Source organism: Physcomitrium patens, chromosome 11, assembly GCF_059467195.1.
Source record: "Physcomitrium patens ecotype Gransden chromosome 11, ASM5946719v1, whole genome shotgun sequence".
In the NCBI taxonomy this organism is placed as follows: Eukaryota; Viridiplantae; Streptophyta; class Bryopsida; order Funariales; family Funariaceae; genus Physcomitrium; species Physcomitrium patens.
Window position 1 is genome coordinate 8,009,267 of NC_143420.1, and position 27,959 is coordinate 8,037,225.

Below are 27,959 nucleotides of genomic sequence, written 5' to 3' on the forward strand. Positions count from 1 at the left end.
ATAATAAATAAATAAAATAATAATAATAAGAATTCTTATGAAGTAGAACAAAAAAAAGAATTGAAATGCCACAAGAAGTGATAGGTAATTAAGAATTAAGTTTTCACTTTTAATAAATTTATGAGACAATATTCTATTGTAAAAAAATTATATGGTGAAAGATAAAAATATGGATTCTATTATAGATAAGTCTAATTGAAAAATACAATAAAAATACATTGATAAAAAAGATTGCGAGGAAGTAAAAACTTTTAAAGCTAATGCTTTATTTTTATAGAATTAGATTCTATTTGATTTGTTTAGCAATAAATAAGAAAAAATAAGGTATAGTAAAGAAATAAATAATACAAAAATCTTTAGAAGAGAATTAAATATATTTTTTAATAAAAATAATTTTAATAAAATAAGAATTAATATCTAGAGAATTGGCTCTAAAGTAGGATAAAATCAATCTTTGAGATAGAAAACCATGCACCTATAGAAATTCTAGAGTTTTTTGCTTATCAAAAGTTTAAGTTAAGGAGGAGATTTTATGAAGGTTGTTTTAATTTTAATTTCATGTAATTTAGATTATTTTTAACATATTGAGAATATTTCTAATTTAAAAATATTTTTAATAATTTTTTGTTTTGAAAAATAAATCAAAGTTTATATATTTGAGAAATTTGTGGATATTGTAGCAAATAAACAGGTGAAATTTTTAGGATTTATATATGTGCTTGTCTTAAATGTGTATTGCAAATTTAAGATCAATCAAATAATTTGATTAGAGGATATTAGAATTTGATGAATTAGAATCTTTGATATTTGGTTTTTACAGTCAATGAGAGCTCTTGTGATCTTCTGTAATTATACCAAATCAATTGAAGCAAAATTTTGTTTTTAATAATTTTTTTAATTTTAAGAGCAATTGAACAATTCAACAAAGAATAATTATTGCTAGAAATTCATCATTAAGGTTGGAGAAGAAGGATGGCCGACACATGATGCATTTTCAAGAAAGAAAACATATTATATAATATAAGTAGTAAATCCAAAGTAAAGGTTTGATGTAAGAGGTCTTAGAATTTGTTTATAATTATTTAAAATAGATAGAAGAAGAAATTAAGATAGTTAAAGGTGGAGCTATGAATAGAGCTTCAATTGGAATTACAAGTAGATATATTTCTAAAAGAGAAGGTATAAATTTTCATCCTAATTTTGCAAGCATGTTTAAAGCAATTGCTCTTTTTTATGCAATAGCAATAGAATAAAGATTGCAAAGAAGATATGACAAACAAGACTTTATAGACAATAGTTAATAATATTGATTAATTTGAAAGGAAGGATATTATAAAATATTTAAGTTATTTTGTAAATGAAATAGAATTGAAGCATATTATTGAGAAGAAAATTGTTCAATAATTTAAATTTTCTATTGCTATAGAAATAAGAAATTATGTTAAGTCTTATAAGATATTGTAGAGATTTATGGAAGAATTTTTTTCAAGCATTAAAAAATAAATGTTTTTGAAAGATAGTAATAGAGTTACAAAAAGTCATTGTTTGAGTGGATTGAAAGACATAAGATGGATTTATAAGCAACAATTTATATAGAGAGTTCAAAAAGAAATAATCTTATTTATCAAAGAAAGAAAAACAATCGTTGTAGCTAAGAAAAGTAGAGCTTTTTTTTTCTAGCAACCAATAGAAAATTGTAAGAAAAGTTTAAAAATTTACTTAAAGAAGCTAAAGGATTGATAAAAAATTAAAAAGAAGCAGAAGATATAGGATTGCTTACAAAAAGACAAAAGAAAAAAGACATGGTTGATATTTAAAGACCAACCCAAGCATCTAAGGTAAAACTTTTTACTATCTAATCCACATCTATGCTTTAATTGTTAATGACTATATCAAAGAATAAAGAAATGAAAGTTGAGGAGATTTTATAAAAATACAAGATCTTTAAATTGAACTTATAAGGCTTCAAGAAAAGACTTCTACAAATAATTTTAAAAGTACTTTTAAATAAAGGTATGTGCAAAGAGGTATTTGATGTAATGATGTATTTGATGTAATGATTTTTTTAATTCTTAAAAAGATTGATAAAGTCAATTACATAATATAATAAAGAATTATTTTTTGAGAAGATAGAAAAATACCATTAAAAGGTACAAGGAATTTTTTTAAATCAACTTTGGTAAATGAAGTACAAAAGCATTTGTTCAAAATTATTTGGTAGTACATGGAATTGTAGCACTAAAGATTGCAAATTATAGTGCTATGGTAGATAATGACTTCAACAGAAATATACAAACTAGTAGATTTTGGTTTTATGCCACTTCTACAATACAAAAAGAGAAGATGCCATGAAAAGCATTGTTGAGGACTATGGCTATAATTTGTTGTGCAATAGATTAATAAGACATTGTAGAAGTTCTTTTAGTCGACGTATATATTGCTAAGAGCCAATAAGAAGCTTTAATAGAAGAAAACAAGAGAGAAAATTTTAATAATACAAAAAAAAAGAAATTCTTCTAAGAAACAAACTTGATAAAATAAGCCTTGTGAGAAAGCTTTATAAGAATTATCTATAAAGAATAATTCAATAATATTTGAAGAAAAAGAAGAAGAGACAAAAGAATCTTAAATTCATAGCTTATAAGTAACTCTTTGATATTAAAGCAACAATAGATTTTAAAAGTATGTTTGATAAAGATGTGTTATATGTTAAAGTGGAATTTGCATTAAAAGCAATTTTAGAGATTATAAATAAGGAATTTCATGAAAAAAATTAAATAAAAGAAGAAATTAATGGATGAAGCTCAATTAAATCATGCTATTGATGTAAAGATATATAAGAAATTGCTACATAATTCTTTAGTAAATAATATATATGGATGTAAGAATGATGCCTTCTTTACTCTTATCAATGTCTTTCTTATATTCTATCTTGATTCAAAACTTTTTAGTTCTTTTGTACTTTGCAATAGCCATTCTAATTATAATTTTATATTTATCTTTTAATTGTCTAATTTCTTTCTTTTAATGATATAAGAATGTATTGTCATTTTTTAAATTTGTTGTAGTTTGTATTTGTGATAGTTTGATAAGAGTCCTAATTTATTATAATTGTTTTTTTTTAGAAGTAAGTAGATTATGCCACTTCATATTTTCATACTTTAAATTTCTACCTATCTTTAAATTAACATTTCTTTTTAACATTGATTTTTTTTATTGAAGAGAATATACTAACTTTCTCTATAGAAATTTTTATTTGATATTAAAGGTTACAAAGAACACTTGTTAATACTTTCAAATTATAAGATTCCTTCAATTAACCCAGCTGTGATGCAGAAACGCTAAGAGGGGCCACAAAACAACCCTAAAGAAAAGAATGTGTACATTTCTTTTTTGGAGGACGTCACACAAAGCACTTGCATCTTACCATTGTAGTACAATGACAAGACGGCACATCAACTGTACCACACTACACTCTGTCTTTCAAAATGTAGTTGAAACAGATTTGGGGTGTTTGGGTAAAGACTCTTGTTGAGATATTTGCACAATATTATAACAACGGTGGCATTACATGTAAATACTACATCACCTCCACTCATTCTACTTCTTGTCACTTCATAGCTTCTGTGTTCCTCGCCTTTATTTGCTTTTCAAGAACTACTTCAGCTTTCATTTCATGAATGACCTGCAAAATATCTCCTGATACAGAATATTAACAAGCTGACACTCACAACTTTCTCCAATGCGAAAAATTAGAATGATTTTTTGTAGTATTTGCAGTTTGTTATTGACTTAATGAAATCCTAGCTTGCATGAGAGTGCATATCACACTCTTTCTATCTGTTAGAGAGGGTAAGAGAAGCTTTTCGCTTATGTAAATATGCTCTTTATGCAAGTGTTACTTAGATAATAGTAATGAAAAGAGAAGTAAAACCACTTGAAGCACGTGTGAGAAGTTTCATACCACAACGTTGCTGAAGAGCGGTTTGGGGGCAACTCAATTGATATTTATATATGTTCTATTCCTAGCAGTAAACGGGAACTGCTCTACTCTAATATGGTGATGAGAATTAATCAAAAAGGCAATTGTTGCATATTCAACAGATTGCAACATTGAACATAAGATGAATACTCCTTCACGTAGAAGCTGTAGCCCACTGGTCAATGCTCCGAAAAGAACCACATGTAAGAGTTACGAGCACAGAAAGTATACATGTACTTGCAGATGATAAAACATCTCTGAATTGTGCTGGGGGCAGCTCGTTGGTTACTAAAATTAAGGTCACTCGCAGGTACGAAGATAAGACATTGAAACACAGTACAACTGGTGAGGAGACCTATCAACAATGACGAAACAATAGAAAACCGACATCCAAGTCTCAGAAAATTTAGAAATTCTCGAGGTATTTTGCAGTGGAATATTGACAATTTACGAATAATGCTGCATTACAGAAAAAAGTACACAATCTACGCAACGTTGAATGAGTTCCAGGCACCCTCAACGAACTTCTTCACACCCTTAAACCATCTCTTGTCACCAGCTTGAGCCTTAAACAAGTACAAGTTGCCGTCCTTCACGGTGGCAGCGATCAGCTGGTGCTTGCCTCCTTCATCTCCATCGGCAGTACGGGTGAGCACGCTGAGCTTGTAGTAGGGTCTGCCGTTAACCTCCACGGAGGCAGCGTCGAGAACTGCAGCTGTGGCAACGGCGTTGTTCTGGAAACCTCCCTCAGAGGCGGTCTTTCCTTCGTAGGCTTGCTTCCCGAAGAGGAAAGAGACCTGTACATACAAGCGTGTGATAAGGTATTGTACACTTAGCAACCGTGGTTCAGATCTCGTTGTTCAACATAATGATGTACAAAGAACCATTCATGTAATGTATAGCTTAGAGTGAGGCCGAATAAAAGAAGTATTCAAATGAAACCCTACCTCGTCCAAGAACTTCTCTGGTGGTCCGTACTCGGAAATGGATCCCTTCTTTGCCGGTGTGACGGACACAAACAAGTTGTTGGTAGCATCAAAGTTGTCCTCGAATCTCACGACGGTTCCGGGGAATTCCTTCTCCTTGCTGGGGTTCCACTTGGATGGAACATCCAGAGAGAACCCATTACCAATGAATGGGGTAAAACCTGTCTGCTTCTTGGGAGCACCGAACACATTGGCTGCCAACCAAACCAAAATAAACAAAAAAAAAAAAAAAAAAAAAAAACACATCGACAATTCTCTCAGCATCACCGATCAACACTCATGCTGTAGGTTACCCACCCTGGAACCCGCCATGGCAGCAAATCCACAAACCAGTCCGAATTCACGCGATCTAATCCAAACCCATCAAAAATACCCCCACAGCGACGAGACCCAACTCACCACTCTCTCCGTAGGCCGCATTGGCAGACCCAACCTTGGCACCCGCGGCAATAACACCGGCAACGAGGGCGAGAGCGGCACGGCGGCTGACGGTCTCGCTCTCCTCACTCCTGGACGCGCGCACGGCGAAGCTCCTGACCGCAACGGGGGCAGCGCAGGGGGCAGCAACGGTCACGGAAGCGCCATTGATCCCACCCTTGGCCGACGACAACGAGACGGCGGATTTCACGACGAGGCCAGACGACGACACGGCTGCGGCGCACGCCATGGCTGAAGGTGATCAAATCACTTTGTGGGGGGCTCAAACTACAGTGAGCTCGACCAGGAACACAACGCCGAATCCACTGAGACGATCAACAACGCATCTAAAAGGCTGCAGATCGCGAGCATGAAGCGGGGAGCAGCGACGGGGAATGGATGGCTCGGGGCCGGGGATTATCTGGAGCGTTATCCACTGGCTTGGGGACACTCTGTGCCTTCCATTGGCCTACCATTAGCGACCCTTTCGGGTCCCACCTGGTAGGTCCCCGAATTCTATTGGGCCTTGCTACCCTAGCTTCTCTCCACTGGGTCGGTACCTTGTGGCCATTGGCTGCGTGGATTGTCCCCCGCACGCCTTTTGTTTGGCTGAGATTGCTCGGTCGGAATTCTTCGACCCCATTGGGCGAACCCTCTAGAAGGATTTCTCTGGCAGGCTCACTCTTCTTTCATTTACTGACTCTTAAGATTTCTTCATTTCCTTTTTTTTTTTATTATTATTTTTTTTTTGGTCTGTTCACTCTATTTTTGAATGTTACACTAGTTAATAGAAAATAAATTTTAATATAAAAAGGTTACTCAACAACAATAATAATAATAATAATAATATCTTGTTGTTGTTGTTGGCTTCTATTGTATGATGCATTTTGTTGGGAATGTTTTTTATGGGTGGAATATGGTTTTTAGTTCTTATTGTACGGGGCTACTTATTCATGGTAAGCTTTTTGTTGTGTTTGTGAGTTTGGCCATATTTGTGGATGATGTGTGCATGTAGTATGATAATGGCACTAATATTGACATTGCTCGTGGTTTTATATATTGTTGTTGATTTTTTGTTACAACTTGTGAGAATTAAATTGGTGAATGTGAGATTAATTAAGATTTGCAGGATACACTTGAATGATGCCTTTAAAGAAAATGACAATGGAATTATGGTGATGCTGTTTCATAAGGATGTTTTTAATAATTGGACCTAAATTATTTCCTGCATATGTGTGAATCAACACAATATATTGAAGTTGAGAACATGATAGGATTAACTTAAATGAAGAAGATATGTAAGCAGATTTTAGATATTATTTAAACATAAAAATATTGGTGGAACAAGTCAAATAATTGACGAATTCTATCACTTTGATTCAAAATAGTGTACTCAGTGAATTTTAAAGATTTTTGGATTAGAAAATAAAAGTTTTATTTGATTTTAATATAAACACAATCATTGTCACAAATAAACACAATAGAAACAAAATAAAACATTGTACACATTTGTAAGTTGTATTGTAGTACTTCAATAAGTATATGCATAGGGTGGAAGCATTTAATGGCTCACTAAATGTATAAACTGTAAATTAATAATACATTCATAAAAATTATTGTTGGTTATGTAATAAGTTATTGTTTACTTGAATATTTTGAAGGTTTTAGATGTGATTGTAAATCATTTCAAAAATAATGCAAAAGAATAATATGTAAAATATAATAATAGGAGTACAAAAATACTTTGGCATTAACAATTATTTTATAAAAAAATTATCTAAATATTATATAATAAAAATTAAGACAATACTATTTTTAATTTAATGTTTTTATTAAATTCAAAATAAAAATTAATAAATTGTGATTCTTGATTCTATGTTAAAGTTCAATCAAACTTGCATATCAATATTCAATCAACATTCATATAGACTATTCTATATTATTATAGTTGCTTGAATAATTTTTTATAACTTATTAATAGACTAACGATGACTGAAATGGCTTATATGATTTTACAAATGTAATAGATGGTCTGTGTATTTAGTTCTAATGGTGTAAGTTCTTTTTACCTAAAACTAATAAATAATACAAGATTTTTATTTGGAAAATTAATTTTAAATCTAATTTACATAAGATCTAAAAAGTATAGCAATAAAAAGATATATAAAAATTAAAGTCGTATACAGTAATTTCACAGTATTTTTAGCAATTGACAGATCTTTTTATAAAATTATATTTACCAAAAACATCTATATCAATTGATAGGGATTTTTAAAAAATAATTGAATACTAAAGACTTGGTGTTATGGACATAGATCTAGATATAACTTTGAAGAAATATATATATATATATATATATAAACAAAAGATAGAAAACAACCAAAATGGCTATTGTCAAACACAAGAAAAATAAATAGTCTTAAATAAAAATTATAACAAAAAAAAGTATTAAAAAGATAAAAAAATAAAATAAAATAAAAAAATGGCTTTGATCTTGTCTCAATGTCCACTAATTAGAAAGGTCATGTGAAGGGTATCTAAAATCCACAAGATTTAAGGCCTACATGTCATAGTTCTAGGTTGTTTTTAGAGCAACTTGACAAAAATAATAAATTTTTAGACCAAGTTTTTATATTAATATGGCATACCTAGAAGAATTGACAGATCTAACCATACCTAAAGAGCTTCTTTAATGTTTCTTAAGAACAACACTCTCTATCTATCACATTCTTCTTATATTTACTAATTTATATTTAATAAAGTTATAAAAAAATATTTTAATTTTCATTATATATATATATATATATATTGTATAAATAATCTTCATATATATATATATATAATTTTAATAATACTCCTATGTTGTAATTTGAATTCATAAAAGCCTTGGATATCACAAACTAATAACATATTATAAATTTATGTTTTTTTCTTTATAATTTATAATTTTAAGTAGTAATTATGTTGTTAAATATATATATATATATATATATATATATACATACACATTGGAAGTAAATATCATATAATAGATTATAAAAGAGACAAATAATCCAAATTTGATTTTTTTTATAATAAATTTATTTTATATTAGAAAAAAATTACATTCATAAATAATTAGAAATATGACGATATTTTTTATAATATTAAAATTTAAATTTTATATATCTTCAATTTTATCTTTAATAGTTTATAAATTTTAGTTATATTTTTTATATATTAATTAATTTAAACTAAGTTGATGATCAAGATACAAGTATAGGTTATCATAAACTTATATTATGGACAAAAATAATTATTTGATGTTATTATAATATTCTTAATTAAAGTTAGTTATATGAGGTTTATAGTTTGTATTTGTAAATACTTGCCAAAGAAAACAAATGTTGAAAACATTACAAATTAGATGCCAATAAACAAATTACGTTGTAAATAATACAAAAACACAATATGTTTAAAATTTTTATTATTTTGCATGTGTATATCATTCATGCAAAATTATGTTATCATTATGTAATTATCCACTACTAATTATGGTAATCTACAATCTTTCACCAATATCTTCAAAACAAAATGCTCTTTGGCATTTAAAATTATTTGGATGTAAATCATACATTCTCTTATCTGTGTTTTATTGCCTACAACAAGCTGTAGACATCATCCTAAGAACGTTCATTATATCAGGGATTTTTCTGTTTTGAAAATGCTCAACGAAGTAAATACACAAATAAATACTCGAAATTCATTCACGTATTACATTTGTTAGATCTTTGATTACTCATGTACTTTTTACTTCTTCCAAAACACAGTAATATAATATGATGTTAGAATGATTTTATATAAACCTCTCCATAGCATCTCAAGTGCATTTTTATGAAGTATTGTTTCGATCATCAAAGAAGTTTGGAAATGGACCGTTACGCAGAAATAGACGCACAACACAATGCAGATGAAGAGACAATAGCTGTGATGACAATTCTTAACACTGCACATAGTAGATCATGGAAAGAACTAGCTCAGATAAATAAGATAAGATGGATTTGTAAGGAGAAGTGGAAGTGGCAACGTGATCAGAACGTGCATATCCATTGCAGGATCGACCAGCAGTTGCCAAATCCATGTTGCGGACAATTACCTGAAGCCATAGATGCCGAAAATTGGTTACATTTATTGTCCACAAAACATTGAAAGGGCATTTGCAGCTTGTTGCAATAATTAGGATTCCAGATATTCTGACTTGCACTTCAGCATCAACGAAGTGAAGAAATCTGCCCGTAGTTTCAACCTGCAACCGATTGTGTTGCGTTTCCGAGATTGCTCACAATTCCGTAAAGCTGCACATCCTGTCAAAACATACTCTCAAGTTCAACAATCCTGTAGATCTGTTAATGGCAAAAGATCTCGCATCAACCCCTAAGAGGTAAGCATTACTGATGCATTTGATATCAACCCTAATCGGTTAGAAATTGAAAGTTCTAGTCATCAGAGTAGTGATTCCTGCCATAATCCCTAGCGAGATATCTATGTTTGGCGATCAAGCTGCAGAACCAGTGAATGGTTTCGGTGCAAATGCGGCTTCTGGCGGTTACATTCTACCTCATGGGTCTCGCTTCACTTGAGTGAGTAGCTATCGAGAAACAGAGCGAGTGAGAAACAGATCTCGATTTTTTTATGGTTGAGCATCCATTCGACATGCAACCGAAATTCTAGGTCGACAAAGGTCTGGTATTGTACCATCTTCACGTCTAGCGAAGGTTACAAGGACGGGCGTCGGCAGGCAGAGGTGATGCCTGGGAGCATTACACGCTTTGGAGGATTGGGTGAGCACAGGTTGGTTACGGCAGTGGTAATTGTCAGAAAGGCTCCACCACCAGTTCCTCACAGTACAGTTTCCCTGCACAGACAGGCACTTGACATGCCAACACGCCCCCACATGCCGCTCCGCCCAGAAATAGAGAGACGCTCAGCGCCATAGTCATGGCTTCATGTCCCAGAGCGAACGTGTTCAGATACCCAGTAGCGCCTCCCACCGTTCCGGAGCCATTGGGCCAATTGTTGTAGGCGCATCTCGCCATCTATGAACCGCTCCAAGCACCAAAGGCAGATCCAAAGCCAAAAAGTGCTCGGCAATGAGATATACGATCATCATCATGGTACTTCCTGCAATTGATAAAACCCAACATCAACTTAACGAGGAGAAGAAATTTAAGCTTCCTCTGACTTCGAATTAATTCACAAATGTGTACTGCTCTTCTAATTTTGCACTTAAAGTTCTTTTGCTCAAAGACCTAGGTTGGTTATGAACAGTGTACGACCTGCGAAGATTTTTTTCAGACCAATGTAGGCTTCAGAGTCGTAGGTGCGTATACTCCCATACTTGTGTGAAACTCATTCGGAATAAAGAGCAAATGCTGAGAGCATTTTGGACACTTACTCAGGGCAATGAAGAAATTCCAGTGGGCCTCATTTACCCGTTCATGATCATCTCAACCTTGCGAATTATTGCATGAACGCATGTAAAGATAGCACCTACAATCGCCACTTATTTATAAAACTTAGTGGATAATGTTCTCTGACTCAAGCCCATCGACGATTCTGACGGGGACAATACTATCTATTCAATGGGACAACTGTCAGTTAGGAGGTGAACTTTATCATCGTGTCATGAGAATACTTACAAAGAAGCAGGAGGCGGCACAGCTGAGTCAGGCTGAGGCTTGGGCTAGACCATGCACAAAGGACGATGCAAAGAAGGGGATAACCACGGAGCCCTAATTTGTAGTTATGATACTCCCTTTCACTCCAAGCAACCTCAATCCGAATGATTCAGATATTATAGGGGGGACAGTTTTTCGCCTGCATCGGGATTTTGTGAAGTCGGCGCCAGCGTTTCAGCTTCCGACAACTGAGAAGGAAAAGTATTTGAAACGAAAGCAATTCAAGGTAAGGAGCCTCTGCTAATTCATCTGCACTAAACAGCGGGACAGACTCCATGTGTCAGCATTGACAACAAATGACGTCCCGTACGAACTCTTCATCTGAAGCTCAATCCTCGTCCCAAACCGTCACCAACCCGCCACTGGGATTGTTTTCCCCCATAAATGTGGAAAAGTGCGTCAGAGGGATCTATAGCCCTGTTTTTTTTCGTTTAGATGAGTGCAGATGAGCACGCCCGTATCAGAGAGGGTACTGGTGTAGTTGATGAATATGAGGTTCACTTTCAACGTCTGTTTTAGCAAGGCCTCGACTGAGCAAGCTCACACTTGCAGCTTACCGGACTCCATCTTTTTATCATGAGCCCGTCTCACTGTCGGTTCCACCTTAGTTTGCCCTGATTATGAGAATTCTAAGTTAGTTTAAGGTCGCGCTGCTCATCGCAAGCATGGCCGTACTTGTTATTATGATTCTTGTTTCTTTTCGTTCTAAGATGTAGCCCCACAAACGAGCGTGCCATTTCAACGTCTCGACGCAAAAGGACTCTCTCACACGAATGGACGCTGGGCAGAACCTATCCGAAACCCTCGAACTTCCAGCAAATTGCTAGTTGTGCCATTCCGAACTGAAATCCGCTTACAGAATGGTTACGATGTGTACGTGCTCCGCATCGTACTGTGTAAACGACTTCCCTCCCCACTAGTGTTGAAAAATATCCTTAGGAGACGCTTAATTGCAGCAAAATGAATAAATCTCTCCATCCACCAAAAACAAGTCCTAGAACAACAAGCAATCTGCCGGTTCTAAATGGCTGTACACTTGTGCATCTTCATAAACACTAACCAGAAAGCTATGCCGGTTTTGCAGTCCACTTTAAAAGTATAGTGTATTGCAGATAACATGATGAAAAACAAAAAAATAATCCGGACGATTATTCACACCGATCCCACTCACAATTCTAACATCTCAATTCCCTGATCGGCAACCCATTTCTATACACCACAAAACAAGAACCTGACATCTTACCCACAGAATCCTTACAAAAATTTCCCTGACATCATACCTTCACGAATTTAACAATCCGCTACAAAAACAAAGAAAACTGTACAGCATCATCGCAAGGCGAGGCCACTTCCGGAACAAAATACCAAAAATCCTTTCACCCGCCATCTCTAGACCCTAACCCCAAACGAGTCACAAAAAGAAAAACAAAAAAACAAAAAAACAAAAAAACACTCCTCCACACCACGCTTGCCAGTCATAACACGCCAGAACGAGTTTCCAAAACCCTCGACAGACACGGGGAAAAAGAACCGGCAACTAGAACTACGACGATTTTGAATCGCTGTCGATGATCTCACAGCCCCGATCTCAACAGCACAATCAATCCACAGACATGGCCACCAGGCCAGACAATAGACCAGCGGTGGCATCTACCGGGACCCAACTCTGCTGAAGAAGCTTTGAGCAGCAGCAGAGAGACAACCTGCATTTGGCGGGCCGAGAGCTGAAGTTGAGAACCAGGACCGAGCCGGGTAGCCGCCACCATCGACATCTAGGCGGGTATATATAGTCGTTGAGGACTGACCATTTTGGATGCTGCTTCAGATTGCCGGGGCAGTTAGCTTTCAATCTTTGGAAAAATAAATATAAATGTAAATATATCTTGATAAGTATTTCATAAAAAAGTAAAAAATCGACTCAACCAATTTGGCTTCACGTCGAACATTATTTTGGGTCATATCAATAATGAAATAATTACGCAAATTTCATAATGAATTCTTCTGTATAATGATCAATGCGTTTTAATGTCATTTCTGTAGTTTTCAGAGCTTTAAAACTGAAACATTTAAAGTGTAACAATCCAATGTTTAATAGTATGCCTCGAATTTTTTTTGAGTCGAATTGCTATTTTAATTAGAGTTAAGCATTTAGTGAGTGTATATAGAAAGCAACTTAAGTCTTATTCAAAAAATTCTTTTTTATAAAGATCACCCGAGTAATCTTTGATGTATACTTGTATTATGTACATAGACATAGATATGTTGGTTTAGTATTTGAGAGGCTTTTTATCATTTCTTTGTAATAAATTAAGCTTATTGATATTGGTTGTGACACAAATATAAATTATCATCTTTTTTTAAAAAATTCTTCCACTCTTTCTCAAACTTTAGCTAAGAAAACATTTATTTATTCCATTCAGATTAAATAAACAGAGTACAATAGTACTGTTAAAGGAAAAGGAAAAAAAAAGGGGGGAGAAAAATACGGTCTTTAAGGTTAGTATTTTAAAATAGATGTTAAACAATGATGCACTGGTATAATTTTAAGTGTGACCATATTAGAGAAATTAAAAATAAATAAATAAAAATACATATCGAAGTGTTTTCGGAGTATATCATAGGAAATATAGTAAAGTGCAATAAGATATAACAGTAACCATGGTAAAATTGTAGCTATGAAATATTTTAAGGATTTAAAATATCTTAGAAACATTTTAAAAATATGTCAAAAACATGTGTAGAAATTTTTAAAAATGGAATCTTATTTTGCCGTATTAAGATTCCATGGAACCAAACTAATTAACCTTGTACATTATTTTTTGAATGGAGATGTCGTACCAAAAAAAATGCATGATGTCTTTTGGGTGTTTGAAATGCTCAATTAATTGTAGTAATCCTATTGTTTCTGCAATCAACTTTAGAGTGTAAGTGCTATTTTCTGTAGGAAAATAATCTTGAAAGTTAGAGATTTCTCTTTTTCTTTTTCCTAGGTCAGTATATTAAATAAAATTTGAACTTAATCTAAATTGCCTATTCTCACAACTTTTGGTGGAAATCAAGTATGGAATGATCATTATTTTCATAAGCTATACCAGATGTTTAAAATTGCATATTTAATGAAAAAAGTATAATGCATTCTCTAATCTAATGACACATCATTTTTAAAATAATCCAAGAAAATAATGATTTTGGTAAAAAAAATTATACTTCATCCAATAGTCTATGATTTTATAAGTTAAATTGTTTTCAGTAATGTTTATTTTTGTTGGTAATACTCTTTAAATTTATTATATCACTTTCAGTAATTTATTTTAAATATTACATTTCAGAAAGTTCATATGTTACCTTGTAAACTCCATTTCCTTAAGATGGTAATTTTAAACATTATTTTATACTAGAGCCAAAAATAAATGTTTCATACATGTGAAATTTTAAAGTTTAAATTTATTATTCTTCATTTAAATGTGGTGTATCATTACATAAAATGTAATATCGACATTATGAAAGAATGTTCAGAAAGTGAATAAACCAGTTTAAACATTGATCAATTTGATTATTATTATTTTTATGTTATTTTTTTAAAAAAGAACTATGGGAGTATAACATGAATCAAAGCAACAGGCACGTGACATTCTGGTTATTATCACGAGTTAAAAAAACACACGTCAATAGCTGAACCTACATGACCATTATTTTTGTTGTTATTGCCAACAGAACTTTAAATATTTATAATCAATGGAAATGACCATATTCAATGAGTTAAGGATGAACCGATGCACAATAATTTGACTTTTGAAACTATCCTCTAACGAGAAGACACCCATTTTAATTTTATTAAAAACCCAAATGATTGAACGAGTGCTCAATTTTCTCACAATGGCAGTGGATAGAGTTCCTTCCCTCGGTTCCACTTGTTCACAACGTAGAGGTCGTACAAACTAATTCATGAGAACACTGCGACTGAGGATGGGAACTTAGAGAACTGTCCTTCGGTTCCCTAAGTTCCCAGGGGTGTGTTCTCTAAGTTCTCATGGGTTTGTTCCCGAAGGCGCTCCAACTCCGGCCGAGGGTCACCGAGGTGTCTTGAACTGCTTGGACAGGTTCCCGACAGGGCCGGGTCAGGCGAGGGAGAGAGCAGGAACGGGTCGAGGGCGAGGGGACGGGCCGGGCCGGGCCGGGCCGGGCGAAGCAGGGACTCGATCGAGGGTGTGGAGCGGGCTGGGCTGGGCTGAGCTGCTGCTGCTCACCGTTGTTGTTGTTGGCTGGGATACAACCCCGCCCTCGTCCTCCCTCCCTCTTTGCCTTTGCCTTCTAGGTACACTGATGCAGCGCGCGGCGGACGTCGCGTCCTTCACATTGATCACATCTCGGCGCAGCGGCGCAGTTATCCTCGCGATTTGGCATCGTCTCCCGGTCGTCGGTAGGGTGTGGAGAGGTTGCCGCATTTGAGCCCGCTTTTAAGGCGACTTTTTCTAAATTTATTGCGTACTTTTGGTTTCCGATTTCGAAGCACGGCGTGAAAATGCTTAACACCGTGCGGGGATTTCTGTTTTTCTTCTCGTCGAGCTTGGATTTGAATGGGGAAGAAGGGGCGTGTCTTCTTCCCGTGGGCGTTGGGGGATTAGTGTAGTGATCGAGCGTGGCCGGGGAATGGTGACGTGCCGGGCGGGCAGTGGTAGGTGGCAGGGGTGGCGGAGCGAGGTGCGTCGGGCGGGAGGTGAGCGAGGGGTTGATGTGATGTGGTGTGTGCGCACAGGGTACGTTGTGTAGGAGAGAGGTGGATCGGTTCAGTGCGGATGTCATGCGAGGGAGGAGGATGCATGTGGACGTCTTCGGTGCGGTGTGAGAATAACGGAAGAGGGCCATGTATAGGCAGGACTAGCAGTTGTATCAGCCTTTGTGGTGGTTGTAAAGAGGAGGAGGAGGAGGAGGAGGACGAGGACGAAGAGGACAGAGATGGTTGGAGCGGGGTGAGCCTGGTTATGGCAGGCTTTTAAAATGTTTCCAGGCACTAAACATGGAAGTTTCACTTGGAACCGCAGTCCTTGGATCTTTTTAGAGTTGTAGGTAGGCTGTGGGTAACGCCTGGGCCAGTTGCTTTGACCTAGTTGGGGCAGTCGTTTTATGGAGGCGAAAGCCGTCACCAGCGGAATGACTGCGATGTCACGGCGATCTCGTGAGCATCGCTCGTCTAAGACTGTCGGGACGATCCAAGAGATATCTGCCTCGCAATCAGATATCGCGTCAAGTTCCAAGAATTTCAAGGTAAGCTTCCTTAGTTCCTCAGACGTTTCACAACATCGCAAGGACTTTGTGGATAGTTTGAGTTTGAGGCGGTCCTCTCGCGCATCTCTTACATTTCAGAGACCCATAAAAAGTATTGCTCTCGAAAGGCCTAGAAGCTCTGAACAATGTGCAGGGTGTTGTTAACAAATATGCCGCGCCGTCTTCTGTTAAACCACCTGCTGAAGTTGGTGTTGCAAGCGAGGTGCTGAAGTCTTTGGCATCTGTTGAAACGTGTCAGGGTTTCAATAGTTTGGTTCAACAACCGCATGCCGTAACCTCCAATGATGCGTCTACTCTTCTCGGATCCGGCTGCTCATCAGGTGCAGCATGGCTTTCCAAGGGAAGGCCATTGCGGGGTAGACCGCGGGGAAGGCATTTTACTCCCGCCAAGAAGATAGCTAGGCGGGCTAAGCGTCTGCAAGAAGTCCCCCTGTCCGAGGGCGACGGTGCACGGATTCTGGGCCGTAGAATAAAACTTTTCTGGCGTGACGAGAAAAGGTGGTTTTATGGAGTAGTGAAGGCTTTCAATAGAGGAAGAAGATCTCACAAGATTGTGTATGACGACAAAGAAGAGGAGTGGGTAAAATTGCACGAAGAGATTTTTAAGCTTCAGGTGTTGGAAGGGGAGGTGTTCGGTACACAGCAGCAAGATGTTGCTAGGCAGTCTGCGGAGGTTACTTGCATCGACCCGATGATCGTTGGAAAAGGAGAGAACATCAATCAGCAGGGGTGTTTAGATAAGGACATTGTTGGCTCAACTAACGGAGGGATACAGACTTCCATATTGAAGAATAACAGTCGCGTTCTGTCCAATCTTTTGCGAGCAAGTGAGAGCTGCTTGGAATTACCAGGAGTTTGCTTAGATCTGGAATACCGTGACCAACGTTCAAGCATTAGAGAGGATGGTTTCAACGCGAGAGCAGTTGAGGAATCTGAAGATGCTGTCCCGATGATTTGTGAGAGCCTAGACCTTGAAGACCCTTATGCTATTGACCACACGAGTATTTCAGACTCTCTGGTGATGTTCATGAGGTCCAAGCAGAGCTTCGCAGAGTTGAGTAAGACTTCGGCAGCGAGTGGTGTGATATCTCCTTCGCAATCTGCGGCTGTGGCTGCACGATCAACAGAGGTACTTTCTGGTGTGGAGTCGCTCGTAGGTAATTTAGAAGTTTCACCTTCTTCTCCCGATGCAAGTGGGATCTTTGCTGATCATTTAACATTGGAGGGATGCGCATCCGGTGAAAGATCTGCGCCTGAAGGGCCTCCCTTTGAGGACAAGAAAGGATCTATCAATTTTAAGTCAATTGAAAGCGCGAAGGGTGGAGATGTAGACTCAACTGTCGAATCTGAGAAACGTAACGTTCTGGACACTACTGAAACTAATAACGGTTGCGGGTTGCACACAATTGGCAATGGAAAGGGCGAATGTGCATCTTGCGAGAACACTGAGTCAGGTCAGGTAGATTTGGCTTCTGTGGACGTGATTGTGTGCGTCAGTGGCAAGGAAGAATGTGCGAGTCTCGAGAGAAGAGAGAACCTCGCACAAAATGCATCCAATGATATTACGGAGCTCGGGAACCGTGTGGTTCAGTGCTTTGTTTGTAAAGATGCTGATCCATACTTGGCGACTGTTGATTCCATGAAATGTCTGTCATCGAAGTTCAAATCAGTAACCAGGTCTCTTGCTGGAAGTAAAATTTGTAAAGTCCAGCAGCCTTACGCCACGCGAGTGATAAGAACTACATGGTTTATTTCGCGGCATATTGCGACAAATTTAGTGCATTTAGAATGCATAGTATTTTGGCGCCACCTTTCTTCGTGGAGGCCTGATGTAGGTAACATATGGAGATGTGTTCCTTACCTGATGCTTTTTGTGGACGTGGTATTGGAGTCTGATAGTTTTATAGAAATTCTACCCACTGCACATGTGACATACCGTTCCGGAGATATCAGTGCAAAGCGTCTTTCGTGGGAAAGAGATTCGCTCTCCGGATTTGACTCGAAGAAGTGTGCGGACCTCGGCCTTTCATGCCCCTCTCCTAATTTAGCAACTGCGAAGTTTGTACTGCATGGAGCTCGCACGTCCTTGGATGTTTCGAACTGGGAGCTGCTGTTGCAACAAGTCAGCCACTTAGAAGTTTCGAGAAAATATGTTGAAGCGAACCCACCATCTTCTGAGTCGCCATGTTCAAAAGTTGCACCACCTTTTCCAGAACCGTACGAATCTGTTATAGTTGAGAAGAATTGCGTGTCGATGGTGGTTGAACCACTTTGTGAACCAATGCTAGTTGAGCAGCCAGTCTCGGTTGCTGTTCTCCCAGTTCTTGAGGATTTAGATCGTGGAGGTGAAAGGAGTCATCAAGTGGTGTCTGTAGAAACAAATAATGGCAGCTATCCCCGCAATGATGAAGTGGATGATTCTGAATTTCGTCCAGCAGAACCTCGCACACATTGTGCTGAGGTAAGAACCTCGCATACATTGGCTGATGATGATGTTTTCTAACCTGGGCAGGTTGTTCGAGTATGTCGCTCTCAAAAAGTGTATCCCGCTGTAAATTTGACGGTTTTGGTGGACTTAAATGTTTTACATGTTTATTTCTCTCTAGATTGACGTCGTCCGGGACACAAGCGTGGAGGATGAAGCTGGAAGTGGAGAACTTACTGAAGTACAAATCGGTAGTGCTGTGGAAGGGGAAGAGGACAGTACTATTGCCTGTTGGAGGTATGTGACGGTGTTTTCCGATGGTCTTGTTTTATGAGTAGCCTTTTGTGTGATGTATGTATTTATTGCTTCGGATGTCTGAACATGGTTCTTTGCTTTGGTAATTTTTAGCAGTCGCTTGTAGCAATCCTTAGTTTGGCGTCGTGTGTTGGATCTGGAGGAGATTTATCAAGTAACCCTCAACTCATGTCTAGTCTTTTAAACCTCAAGGCAACGCCAAAGCTTCTATTTATGATCGAACTGTGTATCTTGCAGGAGTTGGGCGTCTGTAAAACGAGGATACCCCCAAATCACACCTGATGAGTTGGGAAGCTATGACACAGGGGCCGTTTGCAGGCTTCAAGGGTTACTCGACAGCGAACTTTGCTCTATGTCTCTTACCAAACGGCAGAAGATTCACGTGGAGAGTTTGAGCACCATAGACTTGCAAACTGAGAATGAGGATGGAGGGAAGGATTCATCAGTACTGGAGTGTGAGGTCAATGGTGACAGGAAAACCAGGAGTGTGGATATGAGGGATTGTGATTCGGCACTTCCTCGTGTGAACGTTTTTAAGCTCCGCAAATGTTCCACTGGCAAAGGTGGCTGGCGTGTAGCTGGAAATTCATGTGTGTCAGATCGTACTGTCAGGCAGTCTGGTGATGGTGGTGAATCTTTGATACTTTCCTCCATTGCCGACAGGAAGAGGTCCTTTAATCAATGCTTTGAGTTCAACCAGTCAGAGAAGTCGGAGGAGAATGGCCACCCTGGGTGGTTTACGGAAGGTTCCCATGTCGATAGGCAGGAGATGTCTAATGTGGGAGGGGCCGATGAAGTTAAGTTGTCGGTGAAAGGAATGTGGTCGAACTGTGAAGTGTCTTCGGTAAATGAAGCGACGTTCAATCCTAGGAAGCGTTTCAAGAACGGCTCTATAAGTTCCGGTTCTAGCGATGATTCAGATTTACCTCGTTCTAGAACAGAAGAGAGATTTCCGAACAGGAACCGGAGCGATTGCATTTATCCAGATTCTGTTTGTCGAGGATGCATTGCAAATGTTCTTGTAGTACAACATGATAGGGGTTGGCGAGAATATGGCGCTAGTGTTGAGCTCCAATCTTGCCATGGCCAAGGTTGGATGTTGATAATTTCCGTTCGTGGCGAAAATATGTATGCGTATAAGGCGGAGCAGGCGATAGTAACGGGAACTGCAAATCGACATAGTCATGCCATAGTGTGGAAAGGTGAGAAGGGTTGGAACTTGGAGTTTGAGGACAAGAAGCATTGGCAGTCATTCAAAGATTTGCATGAAGAGTGCTACAGGCGGAATGCTAAAGCATCCTCCGGCCGCCAGATCCCGATTCCAGGTGTGAGGCATATCGAGGACGTTACACCTAGGGGCCCAGGATGTCCCTTCACGCGGCCATATTCTAGGTATATATGTGGAGCAGGAGATGAGGTGGAGATGGCGTTAGGGAACAGTAGAGTGGTGTACGATATGGACTCTGAAGATGAGCAATGGCTCGAGCAAATCAACACCGAACGAGAAAATGCACGAGGAACACTTGCACGTCCGCTAATTGCGGAGGACACCTTGGAGAGGCTTCTGGACAAGCTAGAGAAGGAGGCATATCTGCATCAGCAAGAACACAAGGGAATGAACCTAGACTACAGTGATGTTGCAGCAGAGTCATGCAGTGGACTAGCTACACATGAGGTGATCAAGGTCATATATAGTTACTGGCTGGATAAGCGATCACGAAAAGGCATGCCTTTAGTTCGCCACTTTCAGGTATGATTCGTGAGTCAAACGTCACGACGAATTTTATGTTGATGATGGAATACCTGTACCATACTGTATACCGGTATCTGACTTCAAATATTAATATTATGTCATTAGCTGCCGTACAATGTCTTGATTTCTTTAGGAGAAAGCAATGTTCTTGATCTAATTGAGATAATTCAACGGGGTATTCCCAGTAAGTTCCTGATACAATTATTATTGTGTTCAGCCTCCAGCGTGGGTTCAACATCAGAAACTTCTGCAACTATGGGAGCAGGAGATAGCGAGACTGCAGCTGCAACGCCCTTCCGCGACCATGCAGCAGTTGGCAGAGGAAATGAAGAAACCTCCCTTATTTGCCTTTTGCTTGCGACCACGGGGACTCGAAGCACAGCATAAGCTATCTAAGCAGAAATCACACAGAAAGTATACTTCGCTTGGAACTGCACCTCGGCAATCGGTTGGGTTTGGCAGTTTGGATAGTTCATTGGATAGCCCTTGCGGGCGGCAGTATTACACGGAGCCAGCACATAGGCTGCTTCCTGGTATCGTTCACTTTTCCTCTGCGTTCACTTTTTTGTTGTCTTTCAACCAGTTGATTGGCAGGAGGTTTAGCTGCGTGTTGTCATAGCTCTTGAATGTGTTCATGGTAATTTGGTTAATGTATGTCTGTCTCTGTGATTTTGTTTGACTTTTTCTTCTCTATCTCCTCTGGGATTTGTGAAGCTCAACTTATTTTTGTTAAAAATTGCTTATGCATCATGTCTTATTTAAAACTATACAATTATTTTTAAAAAATATGCATTACAACCCCGATGAGAATGTCACCGCAGCTAAATTGTTGTTCCTGGTTTTGTTTCAGCCCCAAGAAGACCTGGCCGTCCACGCCTGACAGAAGAAGTGGCAGCAAACTTAACAGGACCCTTCAATGCCGTAATGAGAGAACTTGGTGTCCCTTCAGAAGCAATGCCATCAATGCAGTTTCGAGATGAAGCCTTCGATGCATATGCGCATAGGAGGGTGGGAAAGCACAAAAAGGTTGGACGCAAAGCTCGTCGACAGCGGTTAATTGCTGCTGCTCAAGAATCTCGACGCAAACGCTTGCTTATGCGTAATGTGGGTTCAGGAGGGTTGCACCAACAATCAGACTTAGCACTAGCAGCAGCAAGGGCGCGTAGCATTGCGGAAGCGGCTCGAGCACGTGCCCAAGCACTCTATGGAGTAGCAGATGCAGCCATGCACAAGGCTGTTGCAGCAGTCATAGCAGCAGACGCTCTGCATGCAGTACAACATCAAGAGGAAGATGATAAACCACTAGCACAGGCTGGCAACTTGGCAGTTATTGCGACCTTTGGATCGTGGCATTCAGGAGATTCAGGCAGTGCCCCGAGAGACTTGGAATCGAAGAGATCTGCCAGTCAACAAGGACCAGATAGTGACGGGGAAGATGCCCTTCTGCCTGTTGCAAGCTGGAGCCAGGAGCTGGGTGCAGGTCTTGGGACAAGACTATTGAACAATGATGCCCGGATGGAGGGTATTATCAGCACGCGGAGTGTGCACGTAGGAAGTCCTCCACTAAACGTGGGGTTTGGGAGGACTAGGGAGAGCATGGTTGCCATGATGACTAGATGATGCGACTGGTTAGGTGACAATTTTTTTCAGACTGATTAGGCAGCAGCGAAAATGTGAGTTTAGGAAGAAGAATCATGATAGGATGACAAATACGGCCCTTTCGTTGTTTGCAGCTGAAGCTGTATTGTAACATGTTGTACAGGGCTCAAGGTTTTTATTGCCACTCTGGGCTTCAGTTGTGCTTCAGGCAGGAAATTCTCTTAGAATTCTCCTATGAATGCGTGCATGTGTGGTGAGTAATTCATCATTGATGCTTTGGTGTATTTAGGCAGATCCATACCATAGTGTTGATTCATGTTTATTTTCTGCTCTTTGGTGAGTTGAGGTTGCGAGGAATGGAACTTTTATAGGGAGTTATCCTATCGCCCACTTACAGGAATGGCGATGGTATTCTATGAGTTGGGGCTCCAACTCACAAGCTTGGTGTTACCAAATAGCTGGTGAGTGGTCTCTGGTTGAAACTCCAAATATTAATTGGATTAGTTGGAGCTCATCAGCATAGGTTAAGTCATGGGTAGTTACTAGAGTTTTGTGACCGGCGGTTCCCGAAGTTCAACGTCGTCTTCCTCTTAGCTTCCGCCGCCGCATGTCCTTGTCACCCCTCTTGCTGGTGAGTGGCCACTTTTTTGAACTTCCTTCATCTACTATTACTTTTGGAGGTGCATCAAATTGTTGATCTGATGTTTAAGTTGTGAATTTATTTTGCTTGATTTTGCTTTTCTAAAAGCTCTATTATTTTATTGGTTTATTCATATAATTAAATTAAAGTTCGAAGAAAGTGTACTGGAAGAAATATTTGGATTGTTGAGCAATCTCAATTTTATTTGTATTCATCATATAGATTTCAAAGCTATTTGTTTTTGCAGCAATGGGGTAATGCACACATGCATGCACCCTAATTGTAGCATAGTTGGTTTTCAGAAATAAACTTTGTAAACAAAATGCTACAATTTTTGACATAGCCCACCCACATATTTCATTTACTTGTTGATTTTCATGCTTACTTATTAGTGAATTTCACATTTACATGTATGGTGGAAATAAATATATAAATATATATATATATGGTGGAAATAAATAAATAAATATATATATATATATATATATATATATATTTATATATGAATGTGTGTGTGTGATTGATTTTATGGTTTTATCTGTAACATAATCTTTTCAATTCATACAGAAATGAATATTTTATTTTTATGGGTGTTTGCATTTAATGTGTTTTTATGATTTACAATTGTATCTCCCCAAGTTGATACTATTCACACTCGGAAATTTTATTTGGCAGTGTAGGTTATCAAGATCTGGAGTTTCTCTTAAAAGTTGATATAATCATTTGTCAACAAATATATTGAGAAGCAGTATCAAGAAAGAGAGGATATCAAGTTATGGAGGATTAACTTAGGAAGGTGGAACTTTATTTGCATTTCATTGTTTGTTTTGTTTTGTAATTTGAACTAACTTATATATTGACTCACTCACCCAATTATAAGTGCATGAAGATCTTGGAGATTATGAAAATTGCACTTTGAAAATAAAACTATTTTGGTATGCAACAATATTAAACCAACATTAAAATGGAAAGTTGACTCCAAGAGATTGGTGGTTCAAATCCCAATTGTGGAAGCCCTAATATTGCTTGATGAATGCTAGTGTAGAAACATATACATTCTCTCTTTGATGTCACAAAAATATTAAAACTCTAAGCCAAATTAATTTTTTAAAACAATCCTTGCTATTTGAAACACACTATTAAGATAAGTTGTTACAAAAGCCTTACAAGCCAGTTTGGATGGAAAGGCCAAAGCAGACAAACAAATCCAAGCAGTGCTGAAAATTTTGAGCTAATTTAGTGTAAAGTCTCAGGGGTAGTAAGTAACACTTTGCCAACGTGGATGCCACGTCATACCATCTCTGTGAACACCACGTTTCGAGGAATGGATGTGATAATTCATTCATTCATATCAGACGCAGACACACCAGGCATCATTTATTCATCCATCTCGGAGTAGAGTTTACTTTGTCCATCTCGCGCACCTTTACATTTTGGAGGAGTCCTTTAGAGACGAGGAATGTGCTCATCCGAGCTTGTGGCCGAGTGAGCATTGCTCTTGTCAGTCAGTCGCTATGCTCGTTATGTCCGTGGTGGTGTGGAGGGAGAGGTGGTGCTGGCTCGCAGTCTCGCCTCTTCCCCTTCGTAAGATTCGCTCGATTTGCTGCCTATTTGTTCATTACGTTGCTGCGGTCAAAATTCCTTCGTGGTTTGAGTCATTTGGAGCGGACTAGGGATGACTTTGCTCAAATTTGAGTCAGGGTTTGGAGCCGACGCTTTTTGGTGTTGGTGCTTCCTGTTCACCAACGTTTTTGAGTTTTTTTTTTTTTTTTTTTTTTTTTTTTTCGTTGTTAGTTGTTTTGGAGTTATTATGTTGAAGTCCTTGTTTTAGGATTAAACTTAGGGTTTGAGTTTGGAAAGCATGAGGGACGGTTTTGGAAGTGAAGCTAAGGCGGCAGGTAGTTGTGTTGAGTTTGGAGCTCGGTGGTTCGAGTCCTTCGTGCTGGAAGTTTAGGGCTCTAGGGAAGGTATTCGGAAGGAGTGACAGTGCACGATGCCTTTACCATCTTCGCACATACGCATTCCAGGCAGAACTCCACCGTTTTCGCCAATTCGTAATGGCAGTGGTAGAGACCGTGTAGTAGAGCGGGAAAGAGAGCGTGGCTCTCTACATCCTGGTGACCGAGACAGGGGTTTGCACCTTCGGGACGACAGAGGCCGTGCGCGGGATGGAGATCGGATAAATGAGAGAGAAAGGAGAGACAGGGACAGAATTTGTGAACGGGACCGGGAGAGGCAGAGAGAAAGGGGAGACATAGATAGAAATAATGAGAGAGAGCGGGAGAGGGAGAGGGAGAGAGAAAGAGTTTTGGATGAAGAGAGGGGAAGAGAGCTGCCTAGGGATAGGGAGATTGAGAGGAAAAGAGAGAGGGACATGGAACGGAGAGTCCGCATCCGGACGAGAGAGGCTGATCGAGAGCCAGGAGAAATTGCAACATCAAATCGAAGGGAAGATGGGGAGTTTGATTCAAGAGATTATCGAGGCCTGCCAGCAAATCCAGTAAGATCAGTAGCTACAGATTCCGGAAGAAATACCTCTCCTCTAAAGAAACGCAAGTTCAATCCTATAGTTTGGGACTTAGATGACTCAAAGACCGGAACCCAGGCTTCAACATCACAAGCATCACTTCAGCCTTCTACTAGGTTTGGCGCTAATTCTCCTCCTCGTTCAGCACAGCAGCGTTCATCTGGTAGCTCATCCCCTTCAACGTCTCACAAACCCTCTCCTGGAATTCTAGATGCAAATGCCACAGTTTCTCCTGGCATTAAAGTACCTCACAAATCCTCCTCTGTCGGTCATACATCGGGAAGCCTGTCCTCGACACTAAGTCCCTCTGGCCAGGTGAGGGAAGACGTTAGACTAAGAGGAAAGACCACAGTGTCTCCTAGTCTAGTTGGTCGAGTCATGGATCCAAAGTCGGGGGAAAAACAGTCGCCATCTCCTAGTCTTAGCTGCCGAGCAGTGAGAACCAACAGGTTTGAAGAAAAAATGTCTTTATCACCTCGTCCTTCCAGTCGAAGCATCGATTCCAGCCAGGCTGGCGTTGTATCAGGGGTTGCCAATGGAAAGCCTTCAACCCTTCGCCAAGGCGAGGATTCTCCTTCGTCGTCCTCTGACAATGAGACGCGTTCTCCGGTTGTGGCACAGAAATCTAATGAGAGGGATACAAACGTGCAGAATTTGGGAAGGAACACGGGCACGTCAGATTCGGAAGATGCTCTTGAACCGGGACAACTTCTGGACAGTCCACTGTTTCCTAGGAAACAAGAAGATGGAACTCCAGCGCCTGTTACTATTGCTCGTTCACGTTGGGCGGAAGATACCAACACTCCAGAGCGCAAACTTTCTCCTTCTTTGCGAGGTCCTAAGACTCGCGCTGAGAGGTCCAGAAGTGTGGATAGTGAGGAACAGGATAGAGCTCCGAGTACCTCACCAGAGCCAGGAGAATTTAGGCAAGAGAAGACAAGTGGTAATATTGGAAAAAGTAGCCAAGATGGAGAAGAGTATGAAAGAGAGTTGAACAAGAAAGAATTGCAGGAGCTTGATGAAGATGATGGAAGCGAAGACAGGGAGATGCAGCAGCCTGAGATTGAATCGGAACCAGAAGTATCTCCAATCCTAAACGGTGCTCAGACGCGTGCCATTGATATGTTGAAGGGTTGTAGATCAGTGGATGAATTTGAGAAACTGAATAAAATTGATGAGGGGACTTATGGTGTTGTGTTCCGTGCAAGAGATAAGAAAACAGGTGAACTTGTGGCTCTAAAAAAGGTGAAGATGGAGAAGGAAAAAGGAGGCTTTCCCATGACCTCGCTACGGGAAATCAATGTCTTGTTATCGTTTCATCATCCGTCGGTTGTTGACGTCAAGGAAGTTGTTGTTGGCAACATGCTTGACAATATTTTCATGGTTATGGAGTATATGGAACACGATCTTAAGGGTCTCATGGAATCCATGAAACAACCTTTCAGTCAAAGTGAGGTTAAGTGCCTCATGCTACAACTGTTTGATGGTTGTAAGTATCTACACGATAATTGGGTCTTACACAGGGATTTGAAAACGTCGAACCTTCTCTTGAACAACCGTGGAGAACTTAAGATTTGCGACTTCGGTCTAGCGCGTCAATATGGAGATCCTTTGAAGGAGTATACACATGAAGTTGTCACTCTCTGGTACAGAGCACCGGAGCTACTCCTTGGAGCCAGAAAGTATTCGACAGCAATCGATATGTGGTCATTGGGTTGTATAATGGCAGAATTTCTTGCAAAGGAGCCCCTATTTCCAGGAAAATCTCCAATTGATGAGATTGATAAAATTTTTAAGACTTTGGGAACCCCAAACGAGAAGATCTGGCCTGATTTTGTGAAGTTACCTGGTGTTCGTTGTAATTTTACCAAGCAGCCGTTTAATAGATTGAGGGAAAAATTTCCAGCAACAGCTTTCGCTGGAAGGCCAACCCTGTCTGAGAAAGGTTTTGATTTGTTGAATCGGCTGCTAACTTATGATCCTTCCAAGCGCATAACAGCCGATGAGGCGCTCAGCCATCCATGGTTTCGGGAAGTTCCATTGCCAAAAGCCAAAGAGTTTATGCCAACATTCCCAGCCCGAAGTGAGCACGATCGACGGATACGGCGACTTATGAAGAGCCCTGACCCTTTGGAGGAACAAAGGAAACGGGAGTTGAAGAGAGCGGAGCTTGGAGGTGGGGGTTTATTTGGTTAGATTCTTTAGGGCTTATGATCAGGTGGTGCCACCAGTCAGCAGCAATCAAATGTTAAGCCAATTGACTTTTTCCCACTTTTTTCTATTAACGACTTGTTTTTATCTGGCTTGTGAAT

General features: G+C 39.1%; 4 protein-coding genes across 13 annotated transcripts; 2 read left to right on the forward strand and 2 right to left on the reverse strand.

Moving 5' to 3' along the window:
* Positions 1-4,387: 4,387 nt before the first annotated feature.
* Positions 4,388-5,693, reverse strand: LOC112288622 (oxygen-evolving enhancer protein 2, chloroplastic). The gene is made up of 3 exons (XM_024533003.3): positions 5,368-5,693; positions 4,930-5,162; positions 4,388-4,779 (listed from the first exon to the last, which is right to left on the reverse strand). Exons 1-3 carry the CDS (start codon positions 5,633-5,635, stop codon positions 4,468-4,470), a joined length of 813 nt encoding a protein of 270 aa, XP_024388771.1. The 5' UTR covers positions 5,636-5,693; the 3' UTR covers positions 4,388-4,467.
* A 3,691-nt stretch (positions 5,694-9,384) lies between these two features.
* On the reverse strand, positions 9,385-12,803 carry LOC112288623 (expansin-A14-like). 5 transcript variants are annotated; one of them, XR_016505479.1, is made up of 4 exons: positions 11,064-12,803; positions 10,820-10,914; positions 10,120-10,545; positions 9,385-9,728 (listed from the first exon to the last, which is right to left on the reverse strand). XR_016505479.1 is itself a non-coding variant. In XM_073537182.2 (3 exons), the coding sequence occupies exon 3, from the start codon at positions 10,458-10,460 to the stop codon at positions 10,239-10,241; it is 222 nt and encodes a 73-aa protein (XP_073393283.1). In that variant the 5' UTR covers positions 10,461-10,545; positions 10,820-10,914; positions 11,064-12,803; the 3' UTR covers positions 9,385-10,238. The 5 variants fall into 5 exon arrangements, 2 of the variants coding, with proteins under 2 accessions (XP_073393283.1, XP_073393282.1); XR_002971625.3 differs by having other exon boundaries at positions 10,701-10,914; positions 11,064-12,802; XR_016505478.1 differs by lacking the exon at positions 10,820-10,914 and having other exon boundaries at positions 11,064-12,801.
* A 2,569-nt stretch (positions 12,804-15,372) lies between these two features.
* Positions 15,373-24,125, forward strand: LOC112288421 (uncharacterized). Of its 6 annotated transcripts, none has more exons than XR_012218598.2 (9): positions 15,373-16,367; positions 16,522-18,849; positions 18,995-19,110; positions 19,366-20,878; positions 21,099-21,414; positions 21,732-22,429; positions 22,644-22,733; positions 22,878-22,941; positions 23,796-24,125. XR_012218598.2 is itself a non-coding variant. In XM_073537412.2 (8 exons), exons 1-7 carry the CDS (start codon positions 16,227-16,229, stop codon positions 22,716-22,718), a joined length of 5,187 nt encoding a protein of 1,728 aa, XP_073393513.1. In that variant the 5' UTR covers positions 15,373-16,226; the 3' UTR covers positions 22,719-22,733; positions 22,878-23,467. The 6 variants fall into 6 exon arrangements, 4 of the variants coding, with proteins under 4 accessions (XP_073393513.1, XP_073393512.1, XP_090110358.1 ...); XR_012218599.2 differs by having other exon boundaries at positions 23,801-24,125; XM_073537412.2 differs by lacking the exon at positions 23,796-24,125 and having other exon boundaries at positions 22,878-23,467.
* A 443-nt stretch (positions 24,126-24,568) lies between these two features.
* Positions 24,569-27,958, forward strand: LOC112288422 (uncharacterized). The gene has a single exon (XM_073537414.2). The coding sequence runs from the start codon at positions 25,114-25,116 to the stop codon at positions 27,841-27,843; it is 2,730 nt and encodes a 909-aa protein (XP_073393515.1). The 5' UTR covers positions 24,569-25,113; the 3' UTR covers positions 27,844-27,958.
* Position 27,959: the final 1 nt, after the last annotated feature.